The sequence below is a fragment of the Phallusia mammillata genome, chromosome 3 (genome assembly GCF_965637545.1).
Source record: "Phallusia mammillata chromosome 3, kaPhaMamm4.hap1.1, whole genome shotgun sequence".
Lineage (NCBI taxonomy): Eukaryota > Metazoa > Chordata > Ascidiacea > Phlebobranchia > Ascidiidae > Phallusia > Phallusia mammillata.
Window position 1 is genome coordinate 21,545,760 of NC_137254.1, and position 25,577 is coordinate 21,571,336.

General features: G+C 33.5%; 2 protein-coding genes across 2 annotated transcripts; both read left to right on the plus strand.

Moving 5' to 3' along the window:
• The first annotated feature begins 1,188 nt into the window (after positions 1-1,188).
• LOC145217438 (uncharacterized) lies at positions 1,189-8,436 on the plus strand. The gene is made up of 19 exons (XM_080084702.1): positions 1,189-1,452; positions 1,836-2,105; positions 2,389-2,502; positions 2,701-2,820; positions 3,177-3,407; positions 3,606-3,716; positions 3,852-3,971; positions 4,273-4,377; positions 4,816-4,935; positions 5,065-5,184; positions 5,475-5,735; positions 6,054-6,167; positions 6,417-6,527; positions 6,645-6,905; positions 7,025-7,138; positions 7,210-7,323; positions 7,426-7,722; positions 7,790-7,897; positions 8,016-8,436. Exons 1-19 carry the CDS (start codon positions 1,386-1,388, stop codon positions 8,195-8,197), a joined length of 2,940 nt encoding a protein of 979 aa, XP_079940828.1. The 5' UTR covers positions 1,189-1,385; the 3' UTR covers positions 8,198-8,436.
• A 17-nt stretch (positions 8,437-8,453) lies between these two features.
• LOC145219823 (uncharacterized) lies at positions 8,454-24,077 on the plus strand. Its single transcript, XM_080087129.1, has 20 exons — positions 8,454-8,834; positions 9,197-9,466; positions 9,721-9,828; positions 10,322-10,432; positions 12,110-12,340; positions 12,577-12,690; positions 13,372-13,491; positions 14,402-14,506; positions 14,870-14,989; positions 15,057-15,179; positions 15,554-15,814; positions 16,230-16,343; positions 18,515-18,625; positions 19,234-19,494; positions 19,613-19,747; positions 19,814-19,927; positions 22,756-23,052; positions 23,125-23,232; positions 23,388-23,498; positions 23,578-24,077. Exons 1-20 carry the CDS (start codon positions 8,729-8,731, stop codon positions 23,664-23,666), a joined length of 3,009 nt encoding a protein of 1,002 aa, XP_079943255.1. The 5' UTR covers positions 8,454-8,728; the 3' UTR covers positions 23,667-24,077.
• Positions 24,078-25,577: the final 1,500 nt, after the last annotated feature.

A 25,577-nucleotide genomic window follows, 5' to 3' on the forward strand; every position in this document is an offset into this window, starting at 1 on the left:
CCAAACTGCACCAAGCATTTTGCACACACAAATACATAATCTAATATACCAAAATGTTTATTAATTTTACACGTTTATTCGCTTGTGAGCGGATCAGTTTGTCGGATAACGTTAAGATAAGGGGTTAAAACCTTGACGATGTTAAGTCACTGTGGACAATATGTTTGTAACTCGTTAGAACACTCTTTCTTACGATTGGCTGGGCAAAAACAAAACCAAATGTGCAAGCATACTTCTATCATGCAAAACCTAATTCCCGAGCGTATGCCAAAGTCCACAGAGTGCTGCTTATAGATTAGGGATTTTGCCACTGCTAGCACCAATAACAACCATCGGCTGAGAATCGCTTCCCTTGCAGCAATTGAACTTTGAACATGCAGAGGTCACTCTGTTTAATTACTTGCACACACCTAACAACCGTTATAAACGACTTCCGACCGTCAAACAAATTGATACAAAAAGTCCCCAATTTTCCCCCAAAGTGAAAGGACCTGATGGACTTCGGCGGAACCAATGGTTTAATATGGGTCAACAAAAGTGTTAAGTTAAAATTGGAACAAAAAATTCCAAGTCAAACAAGTTTTGCAACTCACCGGAAAAGAAGTTCACTATGTTTTGTCAATTTCAAAGCATTATTCCTTATGCATGAAAGTTCATATTTCTAAAAAAAAAGAAATACAATATTTTCGGATAAAACTTAAATCTTTTAAACACCAACCTAGTTATAGTTAGTGGTAATATTTTTTTATATTCATCAACGTATAAAAACCAAGTGATACTTAATTTTTTGACAGAAAACTGACAATTACAATATTTTTTTTTAATACTCAAATAAGCCAATTATACACATTGAAACATTTCAATCCTATATTTATAACTTAAGTAAACAGAAACTGTCAGAAAAAATACTATAAGTCGGTATTTTAAGTTAAAAGACAGAACAGTTACTGATCAGAAAAGACTATCTACAATGTAAGTTACTGATTTAAACAGGCACATTTCCAATGTAAAATGTAATAAATAAGCAACATGTTTGTAATTGTTATGGATATTGTACTGGAAAATATTGTACTGAAAGTAAGTTATACTTTAGTTTGTATTTAAGAAGTAATTTGGGTAAATAAATGTTTTTATTCTAAATTTTATGCAGCAACACTGTTAAATCTCTTTAGCTACTGATTTAAACAGGCACATTTCCAATGTTAAAAACAAAGTTTAAATGAGATTATTAAAATGAGCCTATTAAATAGTTCAACAACTTCCAGAAGAACGTTGACCCTGTCACCACCTGCAAATAAAAAGCCAAAATGTCTTCACATTGTGCAAAACTTTAAACGTCTGGTGGAGTTAAAGAGTGGATGCAGAAGATTTGAAGGTGCATAAAAATGCAAGGTTTTTTAACCTTATTTTTGTTTCTTGCCTGTTATGGGATGCAAATCAAGGCCACTGATGGTGAGAGCAATTAAAATATTTCTGATGCTGAAAGTTATATATTTTATTTACATTCTAAATGTGTGTTAATAACTTACCAGAAACAAATAATAATACTAATCTTCAAATGAAGTATGACATTAAACTTTAGTAGGTTCGCAATACAATATGTTGGTAATGTTAGTGTCATCTGAAATTTCCTTTGAATTTTTTGAGAAACTCAAACAAAAGCTTCAGTATACCCCAAACAAATTTTATTGAAAAAGTGTGGATGCTTTTGTGGAGATATAACTGATAAGGAAACTATAGCTAGTAAACACAGCTTTTTGGTCCATAATTTCCCAATTTATTTTTTTAAATTAATTTTCAATCTAAGATTAAAAAAGTTTTTTTTGTTCTTGTAGAAACCAGAATCCATCAACGTCGACTAAATTCAATCAAATATGACAATATTGTTGAGGCTGGAGGCATATCACCAAGCACAAGCTATGATAGATGTTTCATGAAACCACCAAAAAATATAAGACTAGAAATGAAGAAACCCTTTTTCGCAAGTGATTTTATTTTAACTGTGACAAACATTACCCAATATGAGTTTGTCCCTCACATTCAATTAAAGGAAATTTCAACAAGGAAATCAAAATGGATCTACTTCACCTACTTTGCTGAATTCGGTAATTATATTTATTTTAAGTACAATATATATTAGGACATAACAATATGTTGGTCAAATAAAGCATAACATGGATTATTTTTTTAGCAAAACACTACTTTTTAAGATGGATTTGAAGACTTTCAGATACACCACACAGACATATGTGCATGCCACATTTAACAAAAATCTTGGCCAGTGAAATTAATTTTTATAATTGTAAAATTATTTCAAATTTGCACATACATCACTGATAGCAATAATTTATATTGGTGTGCATTACCTGCTTTTTGCTTATTGTGCAGACACAAAAGACTTTGAATATGATCCATGTGGTGGCAATGGTTATTGCCATGTAATAAATAAGCAACATGTTTGTAACTGTTATGGATATTATACTGGAAAATATTGTACTGAAAGTAAGTTATACTTGTTAAGTAATTTAAGTAGTTAAGTAAACGTGTTCTTTCTCAATTTTATGCAGCAACACTGTTAAATCTCTTTAAATTAATATTTGTTCAAGCCTGACCATTTTTTAAAATTTATACTTGGCAACATGCTTGATCAGGATACAAATTTTTCTGTAATAAAATTTTTCATCTACCCTTTTTTTGAAGAAACTATATATGAAACATGCAAGACAAACCCATGTGTCCATGGGTATTGTTCTATTAAAGATGGGGAACCTATCTGTTCCTGTGTAAATCCAAGTTGGGTAGGCCCTTTATGCTCAGAAGGTTTGTAATGCAATTTTAAAAGATTTTTCCAAATAATGTATTTGCATCTTTTTTAGCTAAGTTACAATTATATTTTTCAGGTTAAAAAAAGGGATTTTTGAAAATTGTAAGATTTTGTGATAGACTAGTAAAAATTGAAACCTGCAGGAATAAAGCAGAACACAAAATGTATTCCTGGAACTAAAATACAAATTAAATCAAAGTTAGGTTCAACTATGACTGATATTTATTAATTAATCCAAATTAGAATGGGTTTTAATATTGAGTTGTTTTGAGATTTGTAATAAAAAATGCTTTTCAAAGCACATGCTTCCTATGCATTTGTCCCAACTTAACCCATATTCTAACTCTTAAAGGTCTTGAGAGTGGGGTTGCCAAAATTGATTTGCGCAACAAAAACAAAACTATTCTGGAAATACCTTACAAAGATTGCAGAGCAGATAAACCCACAAGAATTGAACTAAAACTTGAGGGAAACCCCTTAAGTATGAGAATCAAACTCATTCATATGACAAAGTGGGGCTTTAAAGTTAGTGCAAGACGGAAGCAACGTCAAAGAGCTAAACTCAAGTGGGATGCTTACTTCAGTAAGTGATAAAACTATCATCAAATGTGATTATTATAAATAATAACTTAACTTGTACTTTGTTTAACCAATCAGCTTTCAGAACAATTAAACAGCACATGAAAAATTAGCAATAAAAAAACTATTGTTGCATTTATTTGTTGCACCAAAAACTATTGCTGTAAAACCTACAAGTATAGTAATGTTTGTGATTTTTTAGACGAAACAGACTTTACATATGAACCATGTCGTTGGGCAAAATGCACAAACACATTTGAGGGACATCAATGTGACTGTAGACTAGATTTGGCTGGGACATACTGTGAAAAAGGTTGATAAAACAGCAACAATGTTTGATTCATGTTTAAATATCAAAAGCTGCAAAATAAACATAAACAACATGCATTTTAACCAGTCTATAAGATTTGTTCACAAATTAATACTACTCCTCATTCAATACTTACAGAAAGAGAAGAATGCTATCCACAACCATGCCAAAATGGTGGAAGCTGTATAAGCACTCGGGAAGGTGTTTTATGCCTGTGTGCACCTGGCTACACTGGAACATACTGCAAAAAGAAAATAAGTATGTATCCACTCTGTACTGCCAAAAAGTGCACAAGTAATTTTCAAAAATAATAATAAAATATCGAAGATTTATTGAATACAATCATGCAAGGCTTTGGTGAATCTCTCAATAACATAGATTTTCTTCTTTGTTGCATGTACCATACACTGTGCAGCAGCACTTTTTACCACTAACAGCCCCCTGGAATGACCATTAAGGTTCTGTGTTAAATACTTTGCTTGGGCTAAGGTCTAAGACAGAGTTAGTGGTATATACATTTGTGTTTCAGTCAACTTATTTGGTATCTTTGTACTTTTAGGATGTTCAGATCAGCCTTGCATGAACGGTGGGACTTGCAATGACACAGGAAAGATCTACTCTTGCTCCTGTCCTAATGACTTTACTTCAATTGACTGCTCGATAAGTAAGAATAGAAACTAAGTAACTTTTGTTACACACTTGTTTAAATCATTGAAACAAAACAACTTTAAGCATAAACATTACTGCCAAGGTACTGGTGTATATAATCAAAAGTGCGCGCAACTTTAAATAAAGAACACATAACATGTTTTACTTGTTCAATGTGTTTCATAAAACCTTATAGTTTATGCAATGTACCATTGTTCTCACATTACATTTTGTTTAAATTTAAGTAAAAAATACACCACCTTTACTCACTTAATCTAATGTAGGCAATAAGGGCATCGGTTTTGGTGCAACTCACTGAGTTTTCGAAATGACATATATAATACTATTTGAACCACAATTTGGAACAATGGAAAGTAAAAAAATGGCAATGCATACTTTACAATTGAACACACAGTTATACTTTGTAAATTAGACTTTTTCTGCATAACAATAGGAATAGAGAATTGCACAAAATTCACCTGTAAACATGGGGGAAGATGCAGAAACACACAAACTGGATATGAATGTGATTGTCCACCACAAAGAGGAGGCAGAGATTGCTCTAAACAAAAAGGTTGCAAGTTTATTAACAAAAAAATCAACAGTCAACTTATATTGCAAAACATTGTAATGGTTGTTTTAATATTTTCTGTTTTTAACATAATAATTATCTGTTTAAAACAGTTATTGATCATTTTTACAGTGGTGCAATATTACAAACATAATGCATGTTCTGATCGTGGAGTCTTCAAGAAAAATCACGCTGGTCGTGGTTATTATTGTCAATGCAAACCATCACATGCATCAACCTTTTGTTTGATTCGTAAGTATGACTATATATTTTAAAAACTAAGTAAACTTGATTAATTGATGAAATGTATGAAAACTGTTTTATTCAGGTTTCTGTAAATAACAGTCAAATGAAAATATATGCATACCTAGCATTCAACATTTCGTGGAAAAAATATCTGCCAATAATTGCAGCAAACAAAATTTCCTATGCAAACAATAGATTTCGAGTCATTTAGTTGTAAACAGAAAATGTCAAAAGATCTTATTACAGACTATGACATTATGTTTATTGTTCCACATCACAATTGTGTTTACCTGTAGGTTATGTAGAAGGGACAATCAATGTGTCATTGGTGAACATGACACTGAACAACCAAACATTCACTATAACCTACAAGGATTGCCACTTGGATAGTGCATTTTGGGTTGAAGCATCATTTCACAAATCTTTCAATGATATCTTTGAAATTGAAATATTGGATAATCATGTATGGGGATTTCAAGTACTTGTGACACAAATAGAACAAATTGAAGTGGATTGGACAAAAGTTTCAACAAACCTACGTTGGAGAGCATACTTCAGTAAAAAGAAATTGTGTGATAATTTAAATTTTGATGATTACATTGATGTATATTGCAGTAACAAATGACACATTATTATTTATCAAACATTTTTGAGCAGTAACCAAACAAAGCTGTCATTTGCAAGCACTATGTGGACCAGTCAAATGATCATAAACAAACATAAACTTTTTTCAAAAAACACATACTTTATGTAAAATGTATAAACTTGCAGCAAAATAAGTTTTCACAAAAAGTTAGGTTACAAACTAGTACCAAATATTACAGCACATATTTTATTTCAGGTAATGCATATCATCATTTTTACTTTCTCTGTAGGACCTGAACATTTTCAAATAAACCCATGCAAAAATGGAGGTACATGTACAAATACTCAACATGGACACAACTGTTCATGCCCGACACATTTTGATGGAACAAATTGTGAAAGAGGTAAATCTACAGTTTTAAACACATATTATTGTTTATCTTTACATCAGTTCAAATCCAGTTGTGGTCCTGACAAACTGTTTTGAGCTGAATTGTCAGGTATTTTTTAGAAGTCTGTTGATACTACTTTTTTTCTAATGACTTTTTCTACTGAAGTAAATTGATCAAAAGTAGCCCAATAATATTTTTCACTGTAAAGTAGTACCCTCAATAGTTATCAATGCTTAAACTTTTTGCTACATTGCTGTCTAGAAATACAGGACTGTAGTGTTCCTTGTGACAATGGTGGAACATGCATCAGGTTGGAGAAGACATTTGAATGCAATTGTCAAGACGGTTTTGGAGGCAAATACTGTCACTTACGTATGTAGGATGCATTACAAATTTTATGAGATATATTTTTAAATATCAAAACTATTTAGTTTCAAACTTCATTACATAAAATCCGAACACTTTTAAGAAAGCCATGTACTTTGGCAGGTGGCTATGAGGAAACAACCAATCTCACATTGTCAGCACGCATTAATAGTCATGCATTTGACATACCAATCCCTCCATGTGTTGGTGGCTATCCAGTACAAGCATCTGGTCACATTACAAATTTAGGCAAGCACAAGAAAAATATTGTTGTTCGAGGCATCCGGCCAAACTATAATAGAGTTACTGCTTACATAAGAAGAAACAGGGGTGGAAGGCGTCGAAGACAGGAACAACTAACACTGAAGTATAAAGTATTTTTTGGTAAGTAACATACAGATTACTGCATGTAACTTTTTACATCAAAATGATTAACAGGCAAAGCCAATGCAAATAATGATAAACAAATAGACCAGCAAACTGACAAATATGTTTAATTGCAGACTCAAACTACAAAAGACCATTATGTGCAAATGGTGGAACTTGTTATTATTATACACCTTACACAAAGAAGTGTAGATGTCCACCTGAGTATCATGGAGAACAATGTGAAAAACGTAGGATATAATTTGTACATATGAGAAAGCAATAAACATACATTTTTGTGTAAATATATTTTATTTGATAGATGTGGTCAATTGTGATTCAAACCCATGTCAACATGGTGGTATTTGTAATGGAACTGCGAGTAGTTATAGATGCATATGCCCACCAGGATTTGGTGGCAATGACTGCTCCTTGGGTAAGAAAACAACTAACATTTAATTAGCCAGTATTTTATTGCCTTTTTTGAGTGTGAGTTTTGAGCTATTTTTGAGATTTATGTAATAATTGTATTTTAAAGAAACTGGATTTTCTGGAACCATATCAACAACCATAAACTATAACGATATTGGTTCATGGAGTATGAAAAGGAAGTCAATTCGTGTTGAATATCCACATTGCATCAGGAAACCTGCAGCATTAATAGATTCTCCTATCTTTCTTAATGACAGAAAGTTACATGGGGTAAAACTTGTCACAAAAGAAAACCATGTGGGAGGATTTCGAATTAAATTAAAATCAACTAATCAACATTTAATTGGAAACTTCAGTACTGAATGGCTGGCTAATGTTACTATTAAATGGACTGCCTATATAGGTGAGTTAAATTAATTTCTACCTTCACAATCTTTTGTTTTTAAAAAAACTTTACAATATTATCTTAGAACCAAACAGCACAAATGTTTGTGAAAATGGTGGAAGGTGCTTCAACAAAAAAATGGAACATATTTGTATTTGCAGTCCAGGTTTTGTTGGAAAATATTGTCAGCTAGGTATCAAAGTTTTTTTCAACTGTTTAGAAAATGATACTGTCATGAAAGAAATTTTCAATAACGATATCTTTCAAAATCTTTAAAAAAACAAGTTGTTAACTAATGTGCACTTTTATAGTTGATTACTGTCAATCATCACCATGTAACAATGGTGGTACATGTCAACTAACTGAAACATGGTTTGCCTGTAAATGTGCATATGGATTCTTTGGATACAACTGCAATTATGGCAAGTGTAAACTTAATTTATATTTGCACAAGTTTATAGTCTTTGACTTCTACATCAATAACAAATACTAGTTTTGTAGAAATTCCACAACACGTCAGAATGACAAATGACTCCTTAATTGAAGAAGACATGAATAATGTGATATATGTTCACACCTACTAGACCATCATATATCTACAATTCCAACCCGTAGCTTTTTTGTGTATTCTGTGTATAATAGCACGATCATTTGAGACACAATATAACTAGTGCATGTTTATCGACGCTTATCAAGAAAATACGTTTGTTAAAATACAATAAACATCTCAGTGTGCAGAAAAGGAAAATTATTATTTTGAATCTAATGCAATTAGTCACTTACTTAAATCTCAAGTTTTAGTAAAACCTATTTTCCTAACTGGCAAAAGCATGAACAGTTAGAAAGCAAATTTCACAACCTAAAAAGGAATTGGCAAGAACTTTTTGAGAATTTTGCTTCAGTGCACCAAATGTGCAATGAGGTGTTTACCCACAGATACACTTCCTGTGTAAAGTCTGACCTAAATATGACCTACTTGGGGTACAGAAAAAAATGAGAGAACAGGTTTAAAGGCAAGCAACACATGTATTATGAACTGTTTTGGCTTGCGAATGATGACAGTATGCTGAGTTTGATACTTTCGCTTTTGGTTTTGTGCCATAATGGACTAATAACTAATGCTGATAATGGTAAGTAATTCTCAATGCTTAAACACTTATCTTTAGAGTAAATATAAAAACACTAAATTTGAATTAAAGTACCTTGCATGTTATAATTCTTTGTCTTTAATATCAGGCAGAAACAGTGATTTGAGAAAATGCATATATAATAGGGACAAATCAAGGTAAAGTAATGGATCTTCGCAAGTGTTATAATTTAAAAAACTTACAACCAGTTTAAACAACGGTTTAGTCAAGCAAAAGTAAAACAGAACGGTTAGTCAGTTGGTTGGCTTACTGCAAGCATCACACTTTTTTACAATATACTTGTATAATTTACTTTCCAAACCATTAACAAAGAAGATTATAAAGACACTGACATTTGTTTTCAGAGTCAAGGCCATATGAAGATGAAGTGTACCAGGTTAAGTATGACAGTATTGTTGAGGCTGGTCAATTAACAATCACACAACACTTCGATGCATGCTTTTTAAAACCACCGAGAAAAGTGACACTGCAACCCAAAAAGCCATTCAAAGCTGGTGACTTTAACTACACTGTTATAAGAATGACAAGCCACAATTTTTCTACGGAAATTCAAGTGTCTAACAACTCAAGCAGGAAGTCAAAATGGGTTCATTTTGACTACTTTGCTTATTTCGGTAATTAGGCTTTGTTGATAAGAATAGATTTTAATGGCCAAACTAGTTCTTTATAGTGTTGTTTGACAGTTGCTAACAACATAAAATTCTAGCTTATAAGTGTTTGTTGTAATTAATTTAAACTTACAATATGTGTTCGTGTTTGTCCATTCATATTTTAAGAGCCAAAAATAGTGTACAATATATTACATCTAGGATAAGGTATGCTTGTAAGTAAAAGAAATCAATAACAAAACAAATTGTATCTTATGTAGACAGAAGTGCATATGGACACCATTGTGCCAACAATGCCTATTGCCACAACTATAATGAACATCGCTGTATCTGTCGAGGCAATTTTACTGGAAAGTATTGCACTGAAGGTGATATTTCTTTCTATACATACATAAAAATTTTCACAAGTGATAAAAATAAATGAAAGGTAAGAAGTTAATGTGCTAGAATAGATTGAGTTGATACATCTGCCATCTCAACAATAAATGTCTTGACAAACACCTTTCTGGAGATTCATAGTAAAAAAAAATATGGCACAATAAACATATAATAGTACAAACTAATCAACCCACTAAATTTTTTTCACACTTATAAGCCTGCAATTGTAACCAACTTTGACCTACCCTCTGTGAAGTCCATAAATAAATAGCAATCATTGGAAACACAAAAATTAAAGGATTTGTTTAAAGACGCAAAATGTGATCAAGCTGTGATTGCAAAACAGGTTGCATGTTAAAGCAAATTTTGGCTTTTAATAAAGGTTTTTAAAAATTGTTTTTGTTTATCGACCCAGACATTTTATGCAAAATTGTATTTGTGGTTTCAGTACTAATAAGCTTATCTACTGTTGTGTTTTTTTAGTTCTAAAAACATGCCAGGACAACCCTTGTGTTGAGGGATATTGTTCAGTTGAAAATGGTGGATTTAGTTGTGAATGTAAACATCCCTACTCTGGTTCTCTATGTTCCAAAGGTCAGTAACATGCAGAATCTTAGTATCAAAAAATCACTGTATGTAAGTTACAAGTAAAAAACTAGAATGGTGGCTTAGCACATATTGCCATTGCACATACACTGTGATCTATTTCTTAACATATATATAAATCCGATAGTGATGGGACGATACCAGGTTATGAAGCGAGTACCGATACCAAGTACCACATGTATATACCTTTGATACCGAGTACCGCATACGATTACCGAGTACTTAAGTGTAGTGTTGTACTTAGTTGTATATCACTGGCTAATTTATCTGCCATGGTCGGGGTACAGGCGTACACACACACATTGCGAAAAATGTAATCACCATGTGATAGCGAAAAAAATATACGTAACCTGGCAGAACTTTTTTCCGATTTTGTGCTGTCCGAAGCCAATATTGGCTAAAAGTTGCCTGTATTCTTATGGTGTAAATCGGCCTTCGGTACTCGCACGTTGGTTTAGAAAACTGAGACAAAATATTTCGATACCGGGTACGAGTCCCATCACTAACATCCAACACTTTTTTTTATATAATTGGTCCCATATCACCCATTGTCTTTTATAACCTTAGTTGTTTCTGCAAGCAGAAACTCATAGTCCCCACACATGCAAAGTTGTAAATAATGCATTTTATGAAATATCTATAATAAATTTTGGTGCTATGAGTTTAAACAGGTTGATAAAAAAGTCTGCAGAAATAATCATGCTATATGAGGTACAAACTATAAGTCACATTCAATTCCGACATTACTTGCAAAATTTACCCATTTTAGGGGTTAGTGGGGTAAATAGTGGGGCTTCATGGTAAAACTTAACAATTAACACCTCAACATGGCATATTCTACAAACTGTCCAAATTTTATAAAATTCAGACACTGTTTAAAAAGTTTACCCTTTTTTAGTGGGCGAATGGGGTATTTGACTGCTTGGCAAAACATGACAATTGACACCAAAAAATAACATGTTGCACAAAATGTAAAAATGTCATCCCAATAGCCCAATGGGTTGGGTTTACAGGGTTAAACATATCAAATCAATAGGTGATATATTCTATAAATTCTCTAAATTTTATATAATTGGAACACTGGTAAAAAACGTCACCTATTTTAGGGGCTAAAGGGGTAAATATTGGGGCTACAGGGTAAACACAATGATCAACACCAATAAATGACAAAATCAATAAACTGTTAAAATTTCTTAAAATTCAGACATTGATTAAAAAAATTTACCCATTCTAGGGGGCTAATGGGGTAAATATTGGGGCTAAAGGGTTAAACACAACAATTGTCACCTCATTATAGCAAACTGAACAAATTTCATTCAATTCGGCCATTGTTTAAAAAACATCCATTTTAGGGAGCCAGTAAGGTAAATATTTAGGCTACAAAACACAACAATCATCACTTCATTATGGCTAAATCAACAAACTGTCCAAATTTCACCAAATTCTGATACTGTTTAAAAACTCACCCATTTTAGGGGGCTAATGGGGTAAATATTGGGGCTATCCTGTCAAACAAAAACAAATGGCACATCTACATATCTACCATCTGTGAAAGTTTCATTAAAATCCACCAAAGATTTCACCATTTAGGAACGGCAACCCATAACAACGTTAAAAATGTTTCAAGAATTGTAAAAAATTCTATTTTTGAACTGTCTTTGATAGGTGTTGAGACAGGAGACTTAAAAATAGATTTGAAGAATGACAGCAAAACCATGCTTGAAATTCCATTCAAAGAGTGCAGAGCAGACAAGCCTTTTAAAATTGAACTAAAACTTCAGGGAAAACCTTCAAGCATGAAAGTCAAGGTTACTCGTTCCACAAAATGGGGCTTTAAAGTCAAAGTGCAACGGAAACGAAGACAAAAAGCGAAACTAAAATGGGAGGCTACCTTTAGTAAGTAGGAAGTTTTACCAACATTTAGTAATTTCAGTTAAAGTAGTTAATGTGTTGGAAATCTTTTCTTTTAATGTAAAAAAACATTTGTCGTCCATATATGTTTTAACCAAAGATTTGGATTTTACTAATATCTGTAATTGTTGCAAAATACAAAATACTTTTAGATACACTTGTCACATCAGAATTTGGCTTCAAATTTGATTTTTAGCTACCTTCCTTTAAATTTTTCCTAGGTGCAGAAAAGTTTGTCCACAAACCATGTCAATGGGGAATAAAATGCACAAATTCACTAGAAGGACATCAATGTGATTGCCCCCCAGAGTATGCTGGAACATACTGCGAAAGAGGTTGGTAACAAACACTTCAACAAAAAAATGCAAACTTGTAATGCTTTAAGTAATATGTTTTGAATGTGTGGACTGTGGAAAATACAAAGAGAAATTTGCAGTACCGTATTTTACGGACCATAAGACGCAATTTAAATCCTTTTTTTCCTCATAAATTGATCGTTCGCCTTATAAGCCGGTGCGCCTAATGTATGGATCAAGTAGTGCTTAATTGCCTAGGCTACACTCAAAACCAGTACCGATACTATTATTATATAAATAAACCACCGTCTTACACAATAAACTACGGTAAAGGCAACTAGCAACTGTGATATTCAGAGCTTTATGAGCTTTATACGGGACTTTAATGAGCTTTATATGGTAACCCATACTCCTTAAAATACGTTGCGTTCTATAGTCCGATGCGCCTTATGTATGAACAAACAACTAATCAAAGCAATTTATTGACAGTGCGCCTTATAATCGGTTCCAAGCTCGTTGAAATGGCAACCCAAAAATAATCATTGCACAGAATTTTAACTGATGCTAGTTTCTCTAGTCGTCTAATTTACAGAACACCCTTATTAAATAGTAAAATAATTCTGAAAAATGATATTTAAACATCGCAATGGCACTATGGTAACAGTAGTGAAGGCATAAAATAGAGTAACTGACCAACAAACAAAAAAAATATCCTTACAGAAAAGGAGTTCTGCCACCAACAACCATGTAAACATGGTGCAAAATGCATCACTATGAAAGATGGAGTTATGTGTATCTGTGCACCAGGATATACAGGGACATACTGCAAAAAACGGATAGGTAACATACAAATAATTAAATTTAAGCATCACAATCACAATCTACATGAAAAGTAGCAGTTGCTACTGGCGAATCACTTAATATCAATATGTACTGGTTGAACTATAACAAAGTTTTCCAAACTGGGAGTCACAACTCTGCATTGGAGCACACAAAGTTTAGGGGTTATGGGTATTTTAATTATATAAAGTGTTAAATCTACAGAAATAATGCTTTTAAAGTATTCCCAGTTTAACCAGTATATATTGATATTTAGTGATTTGCCAAAGACTTTTAAAGTATCAAAATACAGGATGGTCAAAAGCATATCAACATGACATAAAAAACGTAAACCACCCTCAATTGTAAGTCACATACTATGGGTAAAAAACTTAACACCCTGTAGCTTACAATTAAATTAATACAGTCAGCTAACTACAAACTTTTTTTCGCAGGTAAACTTATATCTGGAAAATGTGTGCAGAAACAGAGAGCATTCAATATGTGCCTAACCTAACCATTTAACATAGCGGGATATGTTAAATTTTTCAGTTCAATAACACTATGTTAAATTTGTTTGTTTAAGTACAGATAAAATAGTTTAAGAATCCCTGCTAGCCTCTAACTTATTGCTCTACATTTTAAAAGTCAATCATGGTGTTAAGATGTCTAAACAGATATACTGTATTTTAATGCTAAAATGGTCATTTACTTTGGGCATTTTACAGGTGTAATAACGTAAACGTTGTCCCATAGATGTTATTATAGAAATGCACATTTACTGACAATACCTTTGCATTAACCGGTAAATGAGTTTAGACTATGAGAAACAGGTGTTTCAAAAAGCAGACACACATGAAAAGACAATTCATAAAAACTCTCATTCTTATTATATATTTTTTTGTAATCCCTGTTCGTTTAAATATTTTAGATTGTGCTGACAAGCCATGCAAGAATAATGGCACTTGCAATGACACAGGAGAAATATATTCTTGCTCATGTCCTGAAGGATTTACTTCAATTGACTGTTCAATAAGTATGGAAAAAAATTAACAGAAACAAAAATTGTGTTTGTGTATATTGAGCTTGTTAATAGGAAATACATGTATTTGTGTCTAATGTTTCTAATTTTAACACAATGTATATGCTATGGAAATTTAACCAAACAAAATCATGCAATCAAAGCTACAACCCTAGACACAAAAAATATTCCATTTTTTAACTCCTCCTGATTGATATTGTAAAAATAAAACACTTTTAGATGTTAAAGATCACAGATTATATAAGAGTTTTCTGTTAAGATAAATGATGATATTTATACATTGTATTCTTTTTTACCCTACTAAAACGCCTATTTTAAGTTAAACTGATCACATGCATAATCTAACATAACTTATAGGAATTGAAAACTGCACAAAATTTACTTGCAAACATGGAGGAAGGTGTAGGAATACACAAGATGGATATGAATGTGATTGCCCACCAGGAAGGGGAGGCAGAGATTGCTCCAAGCGGAAAGGTTACAAAGCAGCGCTTTCACACAGTTTTAAAAATGTCATATTTCATAAAAACTCATGTTTAAACAGTACTACAATATTATCGATTTGGTGGATGTGCTGGTAATGGGGGAACCTTTAGAAAAAATCCAGTTGGTCCTGGATATGATTGTGACTGTAAACCATCATATGCTCCAAATTTTTGCTGGGATCGTAAGTAGAATATATTTTAAATGGAGTTTGAGCATAGTTTTACATTAAAACAAAATACCCAGTCAACTACCTTCTTTGTCAACAGGACACAACAAAAGCACTGACATAATGCTTTTTACCAAAAAATGAGTTTAAGGCATTATGTCTAATGGTAAAGAAGAAACTTGCCCTCAATGTTTTTTTGTAAGTCACAGAATCAAATAATTTATTTCTAAGTGTCTATCATCACATCACTTTATATTATATGAATAACTCACATGGGTATTGACAATTTGTGGGCCATGTGATTATTCAGTGTCTTCAGTCACACTTCTAATGGAAAAACACTTTGAAACAGAAATTGTAAAATTAAAAGAAAATACAATTACTTTCAGGTTATGTTGAAGGAAATATCAACGTTTCATTGTCAATCACAACCCTTAACAATCAAACCTTTGAAATCATTTACAAAGATTGCCACGAACAAAAAGGTTTTTGGGTTGAAGCATCATTCCACAAGTCATTTAATGAACTATTTGAGATCAATATTTTGGAAAATCAAGTTTGGGGTTTTCGAGTTTCTGTAAGACAATTGGAACAAATAGAAGTTGATTGGACAAAAGTGCCAACAAAACTGCATTGGAGAGCTTACATAAGTATATTTAAACTTTTTATACAGTGCAGCAGCAAGTGAGACTACTTACAATTCTACTCCAACTATATGAGACTCACTTTCTGGCCTATAAAATTTTAAATTTTTAAAGCTTCTTGTTAAATTTCATCAGCGAGCCACAGACAACAGCGCTATGTCCATAACTTTTTTGCAATAAGCAAATCAAGAAAGTTTAAACATAAAAATAGTATACATGGACTTGTATAATTACATAGAAAAGGACATTACACATGTACAGCAATTAGGCAACCCAATAACCTCATTATTACAGAGAATGAAAAAAACACTGGTATATTCTTACACTGAAAATCAATGAATAGTGCTCCCAAGAGCAATGTGTTTTGGTTATTACTGCCTAACAACATTCAACCAGGTACTTCTATTTGTTTACTCTGCAGGAAGCTATCATTTCCAGAAAAACCCATGTAAAAATGGTGGCAAATGTATCAACACTATAAATGGGCATGAGTGTGAATGTACATCACATTTCAAAGGACTACAATGTAAAACAGGTAAAACTTAGCCTAAATCAATGTAAAAAAATCCACTGAAATTTGGTGATAAATATTGAAGCTTGGCAAACACAGCACATAATCTGTATGTAACTAGAAGGGTGGCTTAGCACATATTGCCCTTGCATATACACTATAACCTATTTTAAAACATTGATATATTTCCTATGCTTATTTTATATTGGGTCCCATACCATCTACTGTCTTTTATAACCTTAGTTGTTTCTGCAAGCAGAAAGTCATGGGTCCCCACACATGCAAAGTTGTAGATAATGCATTTCAAGAGATAACCATGTGAACGTTTAGTGTTGTAAGGTAAAACACAGTGATCGGCACTGGGCTTAAATAATAATACTATGTAGAGTACAAACTATATAAATTTAGATTCACCCCAGATATTGTTTGAAGTATGTCCTATTTAACGTTCCTTTCAAAGAAACGAAGGAGTAAGTGGTGGCATAATGGGGTAAAACAAAAAATAAATAGCAAATTTTACAAGCTGTCCGGTTTTCATTCAATTCGAACATTGTAAAAAGGGTCACCCATTTTAGAAATTAGTTGGTTAAGTTGTGGTGCTACAGGGCAAAACATAACATTTGAGGGCTTAGTATGTTTAATAAACTTTCACATAATTAGGACGTTTTTTAAAAGTTCATTTATTTTAGGGGGCTAGTTGAGTAAATGTTAGGGCTACAAGGTAAAACACATCAATTGAAACCTACAAATAGCATAGTCCACATACTACCCAAATTTTATCCAATCCCGACACTGTTTAAAAAACTGACCCATTTTAGGGGGGTAGTAGGGTAACTAATGGTGTCCGACACACAAACTAAAAAAATAGGAAACCTCAATGACTGAATCAATAGTACTGCAAAATTTCAGCCAAATCCGCCAATGTTTAAAATGTCGACCACTAGAGGTGTTTTGAGCAACAACCGTTAAAGTTTCTGACATCATAGGGCAACAACCCCCTTACTGCCATGGCACAAAAACGTTCACCAATCAATCCACAAAGACACAAACGAGTAACATACAACCGCTTGCCCTTGTAACACTATTGAGCAACAGAAATCTTTCGTTTGTGGTGTCCAGTAACATACAAATACGTTTTACACTTTGGGGGCTTGTGGGGTAAACGTTAGGGCTACAGGGTTGAACACAACAATCGACAACTATAAATGGCATACTCTACAAGCTGTCCAAATTTCAGCCAATTCTGACACTGTTTACAAACTCACCCATTTTAGGGGGCTAGCGGGGTAAATACTAGGGTTATTTGGACAAACAAAGTGGGATGCACATCTACATAACTTTATCTACCATCTGTATAAGTTTCAGCCACATCCATCAAACATTTGATAGAAAAACGAGTCGGACAAACTTTGGAAAGAAAAATACCCATTTTAGGGGGCGAGCGAGGTAAATACTGGGGTTATCAACAAAAACAAAGTGGGATGCACATCTACATAACTATATCTACCATCTGTGTAAATTTCAGCCAAATCCATCAAACATTTAATGCAAAAACGAGTCGGACAAACTTTGGGAAGAAAATAACCCATTTTAGGGGGCTAGCGGGGTAAATACTGGGGTTATCAACAAAAACAAAGTGGGATGCACATCTACATAACTATATCTACCATCTGTGTAAATTTCAGCCAAATCCATCAAACATTTGATGGAAAAACGAGTCGGACAAACTTTGGAAAGAAAAAAGAAGAAGAAAAAACAAACAAACAATTTGAGTAAAATCAATATGTGTCCCCTTCAGGGAAGGAGACCCATTACCCAAAATTACCCCAAAGTGTTAGTTTAACTTTTATCAGGGAATAACTAGATTATCATTTTTCGAAGGCCCTGTCTATGCAAACTTGCTTCATACCTTTTTTTCAATCATTCTATGTGACTGTAGTGAATATAAATATGTACCGGTATATATAGTTGACGTAGCATATCATTGTTGAATGCATGAGTATACAATAAAGCTTACAACTTTATGGGTCTATTTGGGCCATTGTATTTCTCATTATGCTGATAAACCAAATTTTTGCTGTTTAACTATGTATAGCAAGTTCATTACACTGTACCAACACATCCAGCTGTTATTAAAACATGGCATATTCAGAACCATTTGTGCTTGGTGTGGTTTAAATTGCGTTTGTGTACAGAAATACAAGACTGCAGTGCTCCTTGTGAAAATGGAGGAACTTGTGTCAGGAAACAAAAGTCCTTTGAGTGTCAATGTACTAAAGGTTTTGGAGGCAAATACTGCCACTTACGTGAGTAACAATCAAATGTTCCCAAAATAAGATTCAATTGGGCAAATTGTGCTGCTGGGCAGTGAGTTTAGTGCACTAAAACAGTGGTTCCCAAACTTTTTGTGGCACAACCCAAATACTTCCCAAAATTGTGTTTTGTGGTTTCTTGCGACCCATGGACATGCATTATTATTGGTTGTATTTTTGTCTGTAAATCAGGAAAGTTTTTCATGAATAACTTTGCCACATTAGAAAATCAAAGCAATATTATTATTTGTTTTTTCAACATTTCCATTTAGCCTAATGTTTAAAGCTGGTTCAAAGTATTGTCAGCGAGACAACGCTTAATTGTGAGCTAACACATAACTTACAACGTCACAAGCAGAATTAACCATCATCACACCAAGCTGTCATGAAATTATCATTTAGCAACAATTTAAAGCCTTGGGAAATAACAAAAGCTATGAAACAAAATCAAAAAGTAAATGCTCGCATTTCTGTGACCCATAGGTTGGGAAACACTGCACTAAACGATAAAAATTGAAAAATGTAAATACATTCCTTTAGTTCTTAAACCAATGCCCAAACTTACTTAACTTCCAAGTATTAAGATGTTATGTCTTTTACAGCTGGCTTTGAAAGAAATTATCATTTTCATTTACCTTCATACGAAAACAGCCAAGATTACAAAGTTAAAATAAGTCCCTGTGTCGGAGGCTACCCAGAAGAGGTATCTGGATACATATCAAATCTGGGAAAACATTCCAAAGATGTTGTTGTGGAAAATATTAGGACAAATTACCATGGGTTTTATTTCCGTGCGAGGAGAAACAAAGGTGGAAGGATTCGACGACAACAAAAACTTGTTCTAAAGTACAAACTCTTTTTTGGTAAGGCAGTACTTAAGAACATCTCAGTCATTAAATGTCTTAAAATAAACAAAACCAAGTTTTGTTTGATTTAAAGAAACGAGACAACACTTTGTTTATTATTTATTTTTACATACAGAAACTGCAAAGTACACTGGTGCTGAACCATACAAAAGACCTTTTTGTGAAAACGGTGGAAGATGCTTCTATATTACCGAATACAAAAAAGGATGCAGATGCACACCTGAATATTATGGAAAATATTGTGAAAAGCGTAAGGCTTAGTTAAAAACTATTAGTTTTTCAGAAATGATGTATTAAATAATATACACTAATACAGATGTGGTGAACTGTGATTCAAACCCATGTAAATATGGTGGAAGTTGTTCTGGAAACGCCAGCAGTTACACATGCATTTGTGCACCTGGATTTAAAGGAAAAGACTGCTCTTACGGTTGGTAAAAAAACATACTCTCTTAACACCTTATATGTGGGGCGATTATTTTTTGACCTAAAAAACAAAAAATTGTGACCTAAAAATTGAAAATTTTTACAACTTTTGACATTAACAAACTTTTTTTTGCCAAATTTTGACATACGAAGAACTCAAGTAATTAAATTAGCCAGTATATATTGTACAACAAGTTAAAATTTATTTAAGTACACTGATAGATAGTTGATATCCAGTAACTAAAACGAAAGAATATGCAAATGGGGCAAATATCTGAACACGGACCTAGCCTAGGGTTGCCATATGTCAGGATTTTCCCTGACATGTCAGGGAATTTAGTGTTTAATTCTGCATCAGGGAGAAATGTTAACATGTCTTTAAAAGTCAGGATTTTAGGGAAAAAAATATATACTATGAAATTACTGTACCAACGGAGAAAGTTTTAAGTAGTTAGCTAAGGTTACTGTTTCGTTTTGCAGTGTGTGTACGCGTGTAACAATACCTGTTTGTTACAACGGTAGTTGTCTGACAATACGCGTTAAATACACAAATAAAAATCGCGGGGAACATGGGAATGTGGGAAATTTCATTTGCTTTAACTGTGTACCTAATATGCAAGGAACTAACTAACAACAAAAAGTCTAATGTCGTGAGACATAAAAGAAAAAATAAATTAAATTTTAAATTTAAAAATGTCTTTGTGGCTCCCAGTGTTGTTTTTTTCTGTGTAAAATTGGTCCGAATGGTTTTTGGTGTGTGTTTTTAGTGGTAAAGGTTGGCGACCGCTGATATATGTGCTTATTGTTTCAAGGATAGTAAGAGTAGTGAGCTTAGCCTAACAAACTTAACTAAACACAAGCCTATGCAGAAAGTTAATTGACAAGAATCAGAGTATCATATCTAACGTTTTCTCGTGTCACCATCCGTGTGACTTCGGAATATTTTTAATTTATTCCGGAATTGAAGTGTTTGGATCGCAAAAAAGGTTAACACGGCGGTTCTCAAACTGGAGTCAGCGGCTCTTTAGGGGTCCATGAGGCAATTTTGCGGGGACCACGAAAAGGTGGAAGTAATTCTATATTCTTATTTGGAATCAGTTTGTGCAACTGAATAAGTTTGAATCAAAGTGAAAGTGAGAATCGACCGTCTCCATTCCTAAACAATAGGCTAGATTGCACGACAACTAACAAAAGTGCAATTGTTCGCGCACAATTGTAATGTTTTTGTCTTGTCTGTGATGTCAGATTTGGATCATTGTTGTGCGCAAGTTTGCATAACTAGCTAAAATCCAGTCAACTTTCATTTATCTGAAATACACATTGAGGCTTTAGGACCACGAACCATCGAAATAATGGCAAAGGGACCGTTTAGAGCAGGGGTGCCCAACCCGTCGATCTCGGATTGATCTCAAATCGATCTCGAGGGTTGCAAAAAAATATTTAAAACAGTTGCTTTGTAACGCGTTGCTGTACATAGATGACTTTATTGTGTGAATTAATCATAAGGATATGTTAATAAGTTCATAAGTGGGCGCTTTGTTACGTTGCAAAAGTAAAAGTTGCAGTAGTAATTGTTACTTTGTTCTGGTACTTGCTATGCCTTTGCTAATTTGTATTGGAATGGTAGATCTCGAGAGTTGGACTACCTCAAAAGTCGATCTTGAGTCAAAAAAGGTTGGGCACCCCTGGTTTAGAGGAAATAACGAAATAGTTTTAGAACCACTGGGTTAACACAACCAAGATAAACTTTTGTAAGGAATTGTGTTTTACAAAATATGGCGACCCTAATCTAGCCTATTCTGAAAAGGGAAATGAGTTAATTGCAAATCACTGCCGAAAACTGTAGCTAAGACACAACAACTGTTCAATACATTTGTCTAACCTAAAGATGCATCATGAAGTATCTAAGGTAAAACCGAAGCAAGAGCTGCACCTAACCTACAGCTGCCGTAAAATGACCTACCAAAATTATTATGTGTTTAGAGGTGTGTTCACACCATATTACCCTAATTATTTCACTTAATAGTTTATGATTCACATAAGTAGACAATGGGTCATTTACAACAGTATAAAATGGGCTACAAGGTGTAAAATGTAAACAAAAAGTTCACTGACAGTACAACCTCTACGACACCATGACAATGTAGTTCGTAAAAATTGTTTACTTGTGACGTCACTTCACACACCTGGCATTCACCTTTTTTGCTTAGTGCTTTATATACCCTGTTCTATAGCTTGATTGACAACCTGCACTGACAAAGACAACAGAGATTGTTAAAACGTCTGCACGATGTATTCTATATACACCAGTACTTTGGCAGTAATGTTTATGACTTCAAGTCAAAAAATAATCACCCTAGTTGTATGTCATACTTGGGGTGCAACATAGAAAATGTTCCCAGTCAAAAAGACATTATAACACAGACACACAAACTATATCTATACCCAGGTTTTTTTTTAAGGTTTGGTTTGGGTGACCGCTAAGTAGTTTTAAGAGACTGCAAGTGTTTCATTTAAATACCAAAAAATAATACTGTAGTTGCAAGTCCAAATTTTGGGAAACCGCTAGAGAAATTTGGGGGACCGTTTCGGTCCCCCAAAACACCTTAAAAAAAACACTGTCCATACCTATATATATATATACACATATATGTATGTATGTTTTGTTCTTCTGATTCCACCTAAAAAAATAACTTGAAGATGAAAATTTATCCTTTGCAATCAATTTAGAATATTCCTTTTTGTAAGTTATCTCTCAAGTATTGGGTATTAGAACACAGTTTATTGGTGTAAAATGACGGGTAATGATATCGTATTAAACATTGTTTTTAGAAATTCATTTTTCTGGAAACTTATCTACAACAATAAACTATCGGGATGTCAGTTGGTGGGGAAGTCAAAGAAAGTCAATTAACATTCAATATCCACAATGTATCCACAAACCAGCCGGAGTAATTGATGCCAAATTAATATACAAAGGCATTGAATTACCTGGAGTAAAAATTAACACAAAGGAAAATCTTATTGGAGGTTTTAGACTAAAAACCAAGCTAAAAAATCAATACATCATTGCAAATTTTACCACAGACTGGAAAATAAATGGCACAATTAAATGGGCAGCATATGTAGGTAAGTTGAAATGTTATAAACAGTATATAATACAATGATAATATACAACACAAGCTTTTTCCTTTTTTCCAGAGCCAAACCAAACAACGGTTTGTCAGAATGGCGGTGTTTGTACCAACACAAAACGAGATCATATTTGCAATTGTAGGCCAGGGTACATTGGAAAATATTGCCAACAAGGTATAATAAAGGCATTCAGGCACTACGTAGCAATGGATTTTCTCAATTACTATTATAATCTTCAGTTTGATAAATGTTTTTCCCTGTTTTGTCTGGTAAAAAGGTACAATAATCTTACTACATTTACAATATATATCTTTACCAATTCCTAACAGTTGACTATGGTCAATCTTCTCCATGTTTAAATGGTGCCACATGTCAACTAACTGCAACTGGGTACAACTGTTCCTGTCCATACGGATACTTTGGATACAATTGCATTTATGGTAAGCTATAAATAAAACTATATATATATATTTACAGAAACATTACGAAAGCAACCAAATAACAAAAACTTGTTTGTAGAAATTCCTCAACATCTCCGCACTAAAAATGAATCCACCATCGAAGAGGACATGTTTAATATTGTGTACACCACTGACTGGGCAAACTAAATCGCTAACAAAATTGCAACACTATACAATATATATGTATCCTGCTGTCATTTTATATTCTGCAACTGTACTATGGGTTGGCTGAAATATGTTATTCTCATTTGTAATTACGAGTGTTAAATATATTTTTGGCAAACAACTTTGTATAACATAAGACACAAAATTAGCCATTATCATAAACCTGGTCAGGCAACAATTTAATGACGCACACAAATACAATCTACACCAAATTTGTCATATGGCTAATAGTTTTAAAAACATCACTATTATATTTGCTGTTATGGGTTTGAATAAATCATCTATGATTACATTATACAATGACTGGCATTAAATATTATCCATGCATATAAATTGAGCTTGCGGTCAAGCTTGCTGGTCCATAGTATTTTCGAAAAAAATAAAAAAAAACAATAGCCCAAGTAGATGATAAACGTGACAAGCTATATTCTTGTTTTGGCAAATACTGATGCCATCGTAACTAAGCTGAGGCTGCATCTGTCACACCCATTCATATGAACACTTTCTATAAAAAGGTGAAAGGAAGCATGCATAAAAACAATTTTTAATAATTGATGATTTTAAGAAAATGACTATAAATGATCTGAGAGGAAACATGTAAAAGCAATGCATGGGAGGAAGATGTATTCCAGTCAGCAGCATAAAGCAAATTTCTAAGAGATGTCAGGTGTGCAGAATCAACAAGTCTTGTGTGCATGACTTGCCGGCAAATAATTTTTACTGGGTAGGTGGGTTACAGCACAAGTGATAAAGACAACCATGCAGGACATTATCTTTAATGCAAATGTAATTGCAAAGTGACAAAAAAGTAATAAAAACATTATGTTTGAAAAACACCTGTCCTGACTCGCTCTCGCTGTAAACAAAAAACTATTTTCAGTTGTGACATGCCCATGTAATACAGCTGTTATTTATTAATTGTTTTGACTTTCACATGGTGCGCAAAAAAATGTTGCTGCCATATTCTGCAGACAGGGAAAGGGTGACAACTAACAATTTTTTACCAAGACATGCTGACTGTTGAGTGCTTCACAGCAATACCTGTTGCCATCCACAACTTTAATATAATTCTCTAAATTGTTATCAATGGAACACAAAGGCACTTACAGCTAAACCCAAAAATGGTACAATTTTACAATTAAATGGACTCAGTTGTGTCAAAATACCATTAGACTCGCCTGTCAATGTCATAATGCAAGTTATCCTGACACAAACACTGGCATAAGTTGCTGTGTCTGTTCACACTTTCACACACAAAATACATTATTGTTGTAAGAGCTATCATTGCTTTTATCGCCTAAATAAACTACATACTAAACCGACGCAACGCAACTTAACCATGCCAAACCAATACAGCACTAATCATTATCACATTTCAACAAACGTTTTACTTTGCTGACAGCGCTACACGTTTTTCCCGCCAAAATGTACAGCTTGTCGCGTACTGCTTACGGCATGGAAGCGACGGGTGCAAATTTATCCACATGGCGACAAACTCGCGTGCCAGGATTTTAATACTAATGAATGAACAACTGAAAACAGTCTAAATTAGTTCTTCAGTATAAACAGGAAAATCGTTGGGTGTTTCATTGAAAATTACCTCGAGTGTCACCTTGGCACGCGTACCGGTGGTTGCCGACCACTGATAGTGTTGCCGACCCCTGCCCTAACCCTATGGTTTGAATCTAATTTAAATTCGGATTGCTTCGTTGGACCCTCTATCGTTTTACTGAATGTTGTCTATTTACTTTTTGTTTGTTTATTGAAATGTTGATTCAACGTACAAAACCACATCAATATTGTTGAATGATGCGTCGTATCAATTTAAAATGCTTTGCTAAGCTTTCTTGGTGTTCAATTACGGCTGTATTTTTTCGATCGATTTTGCAATTT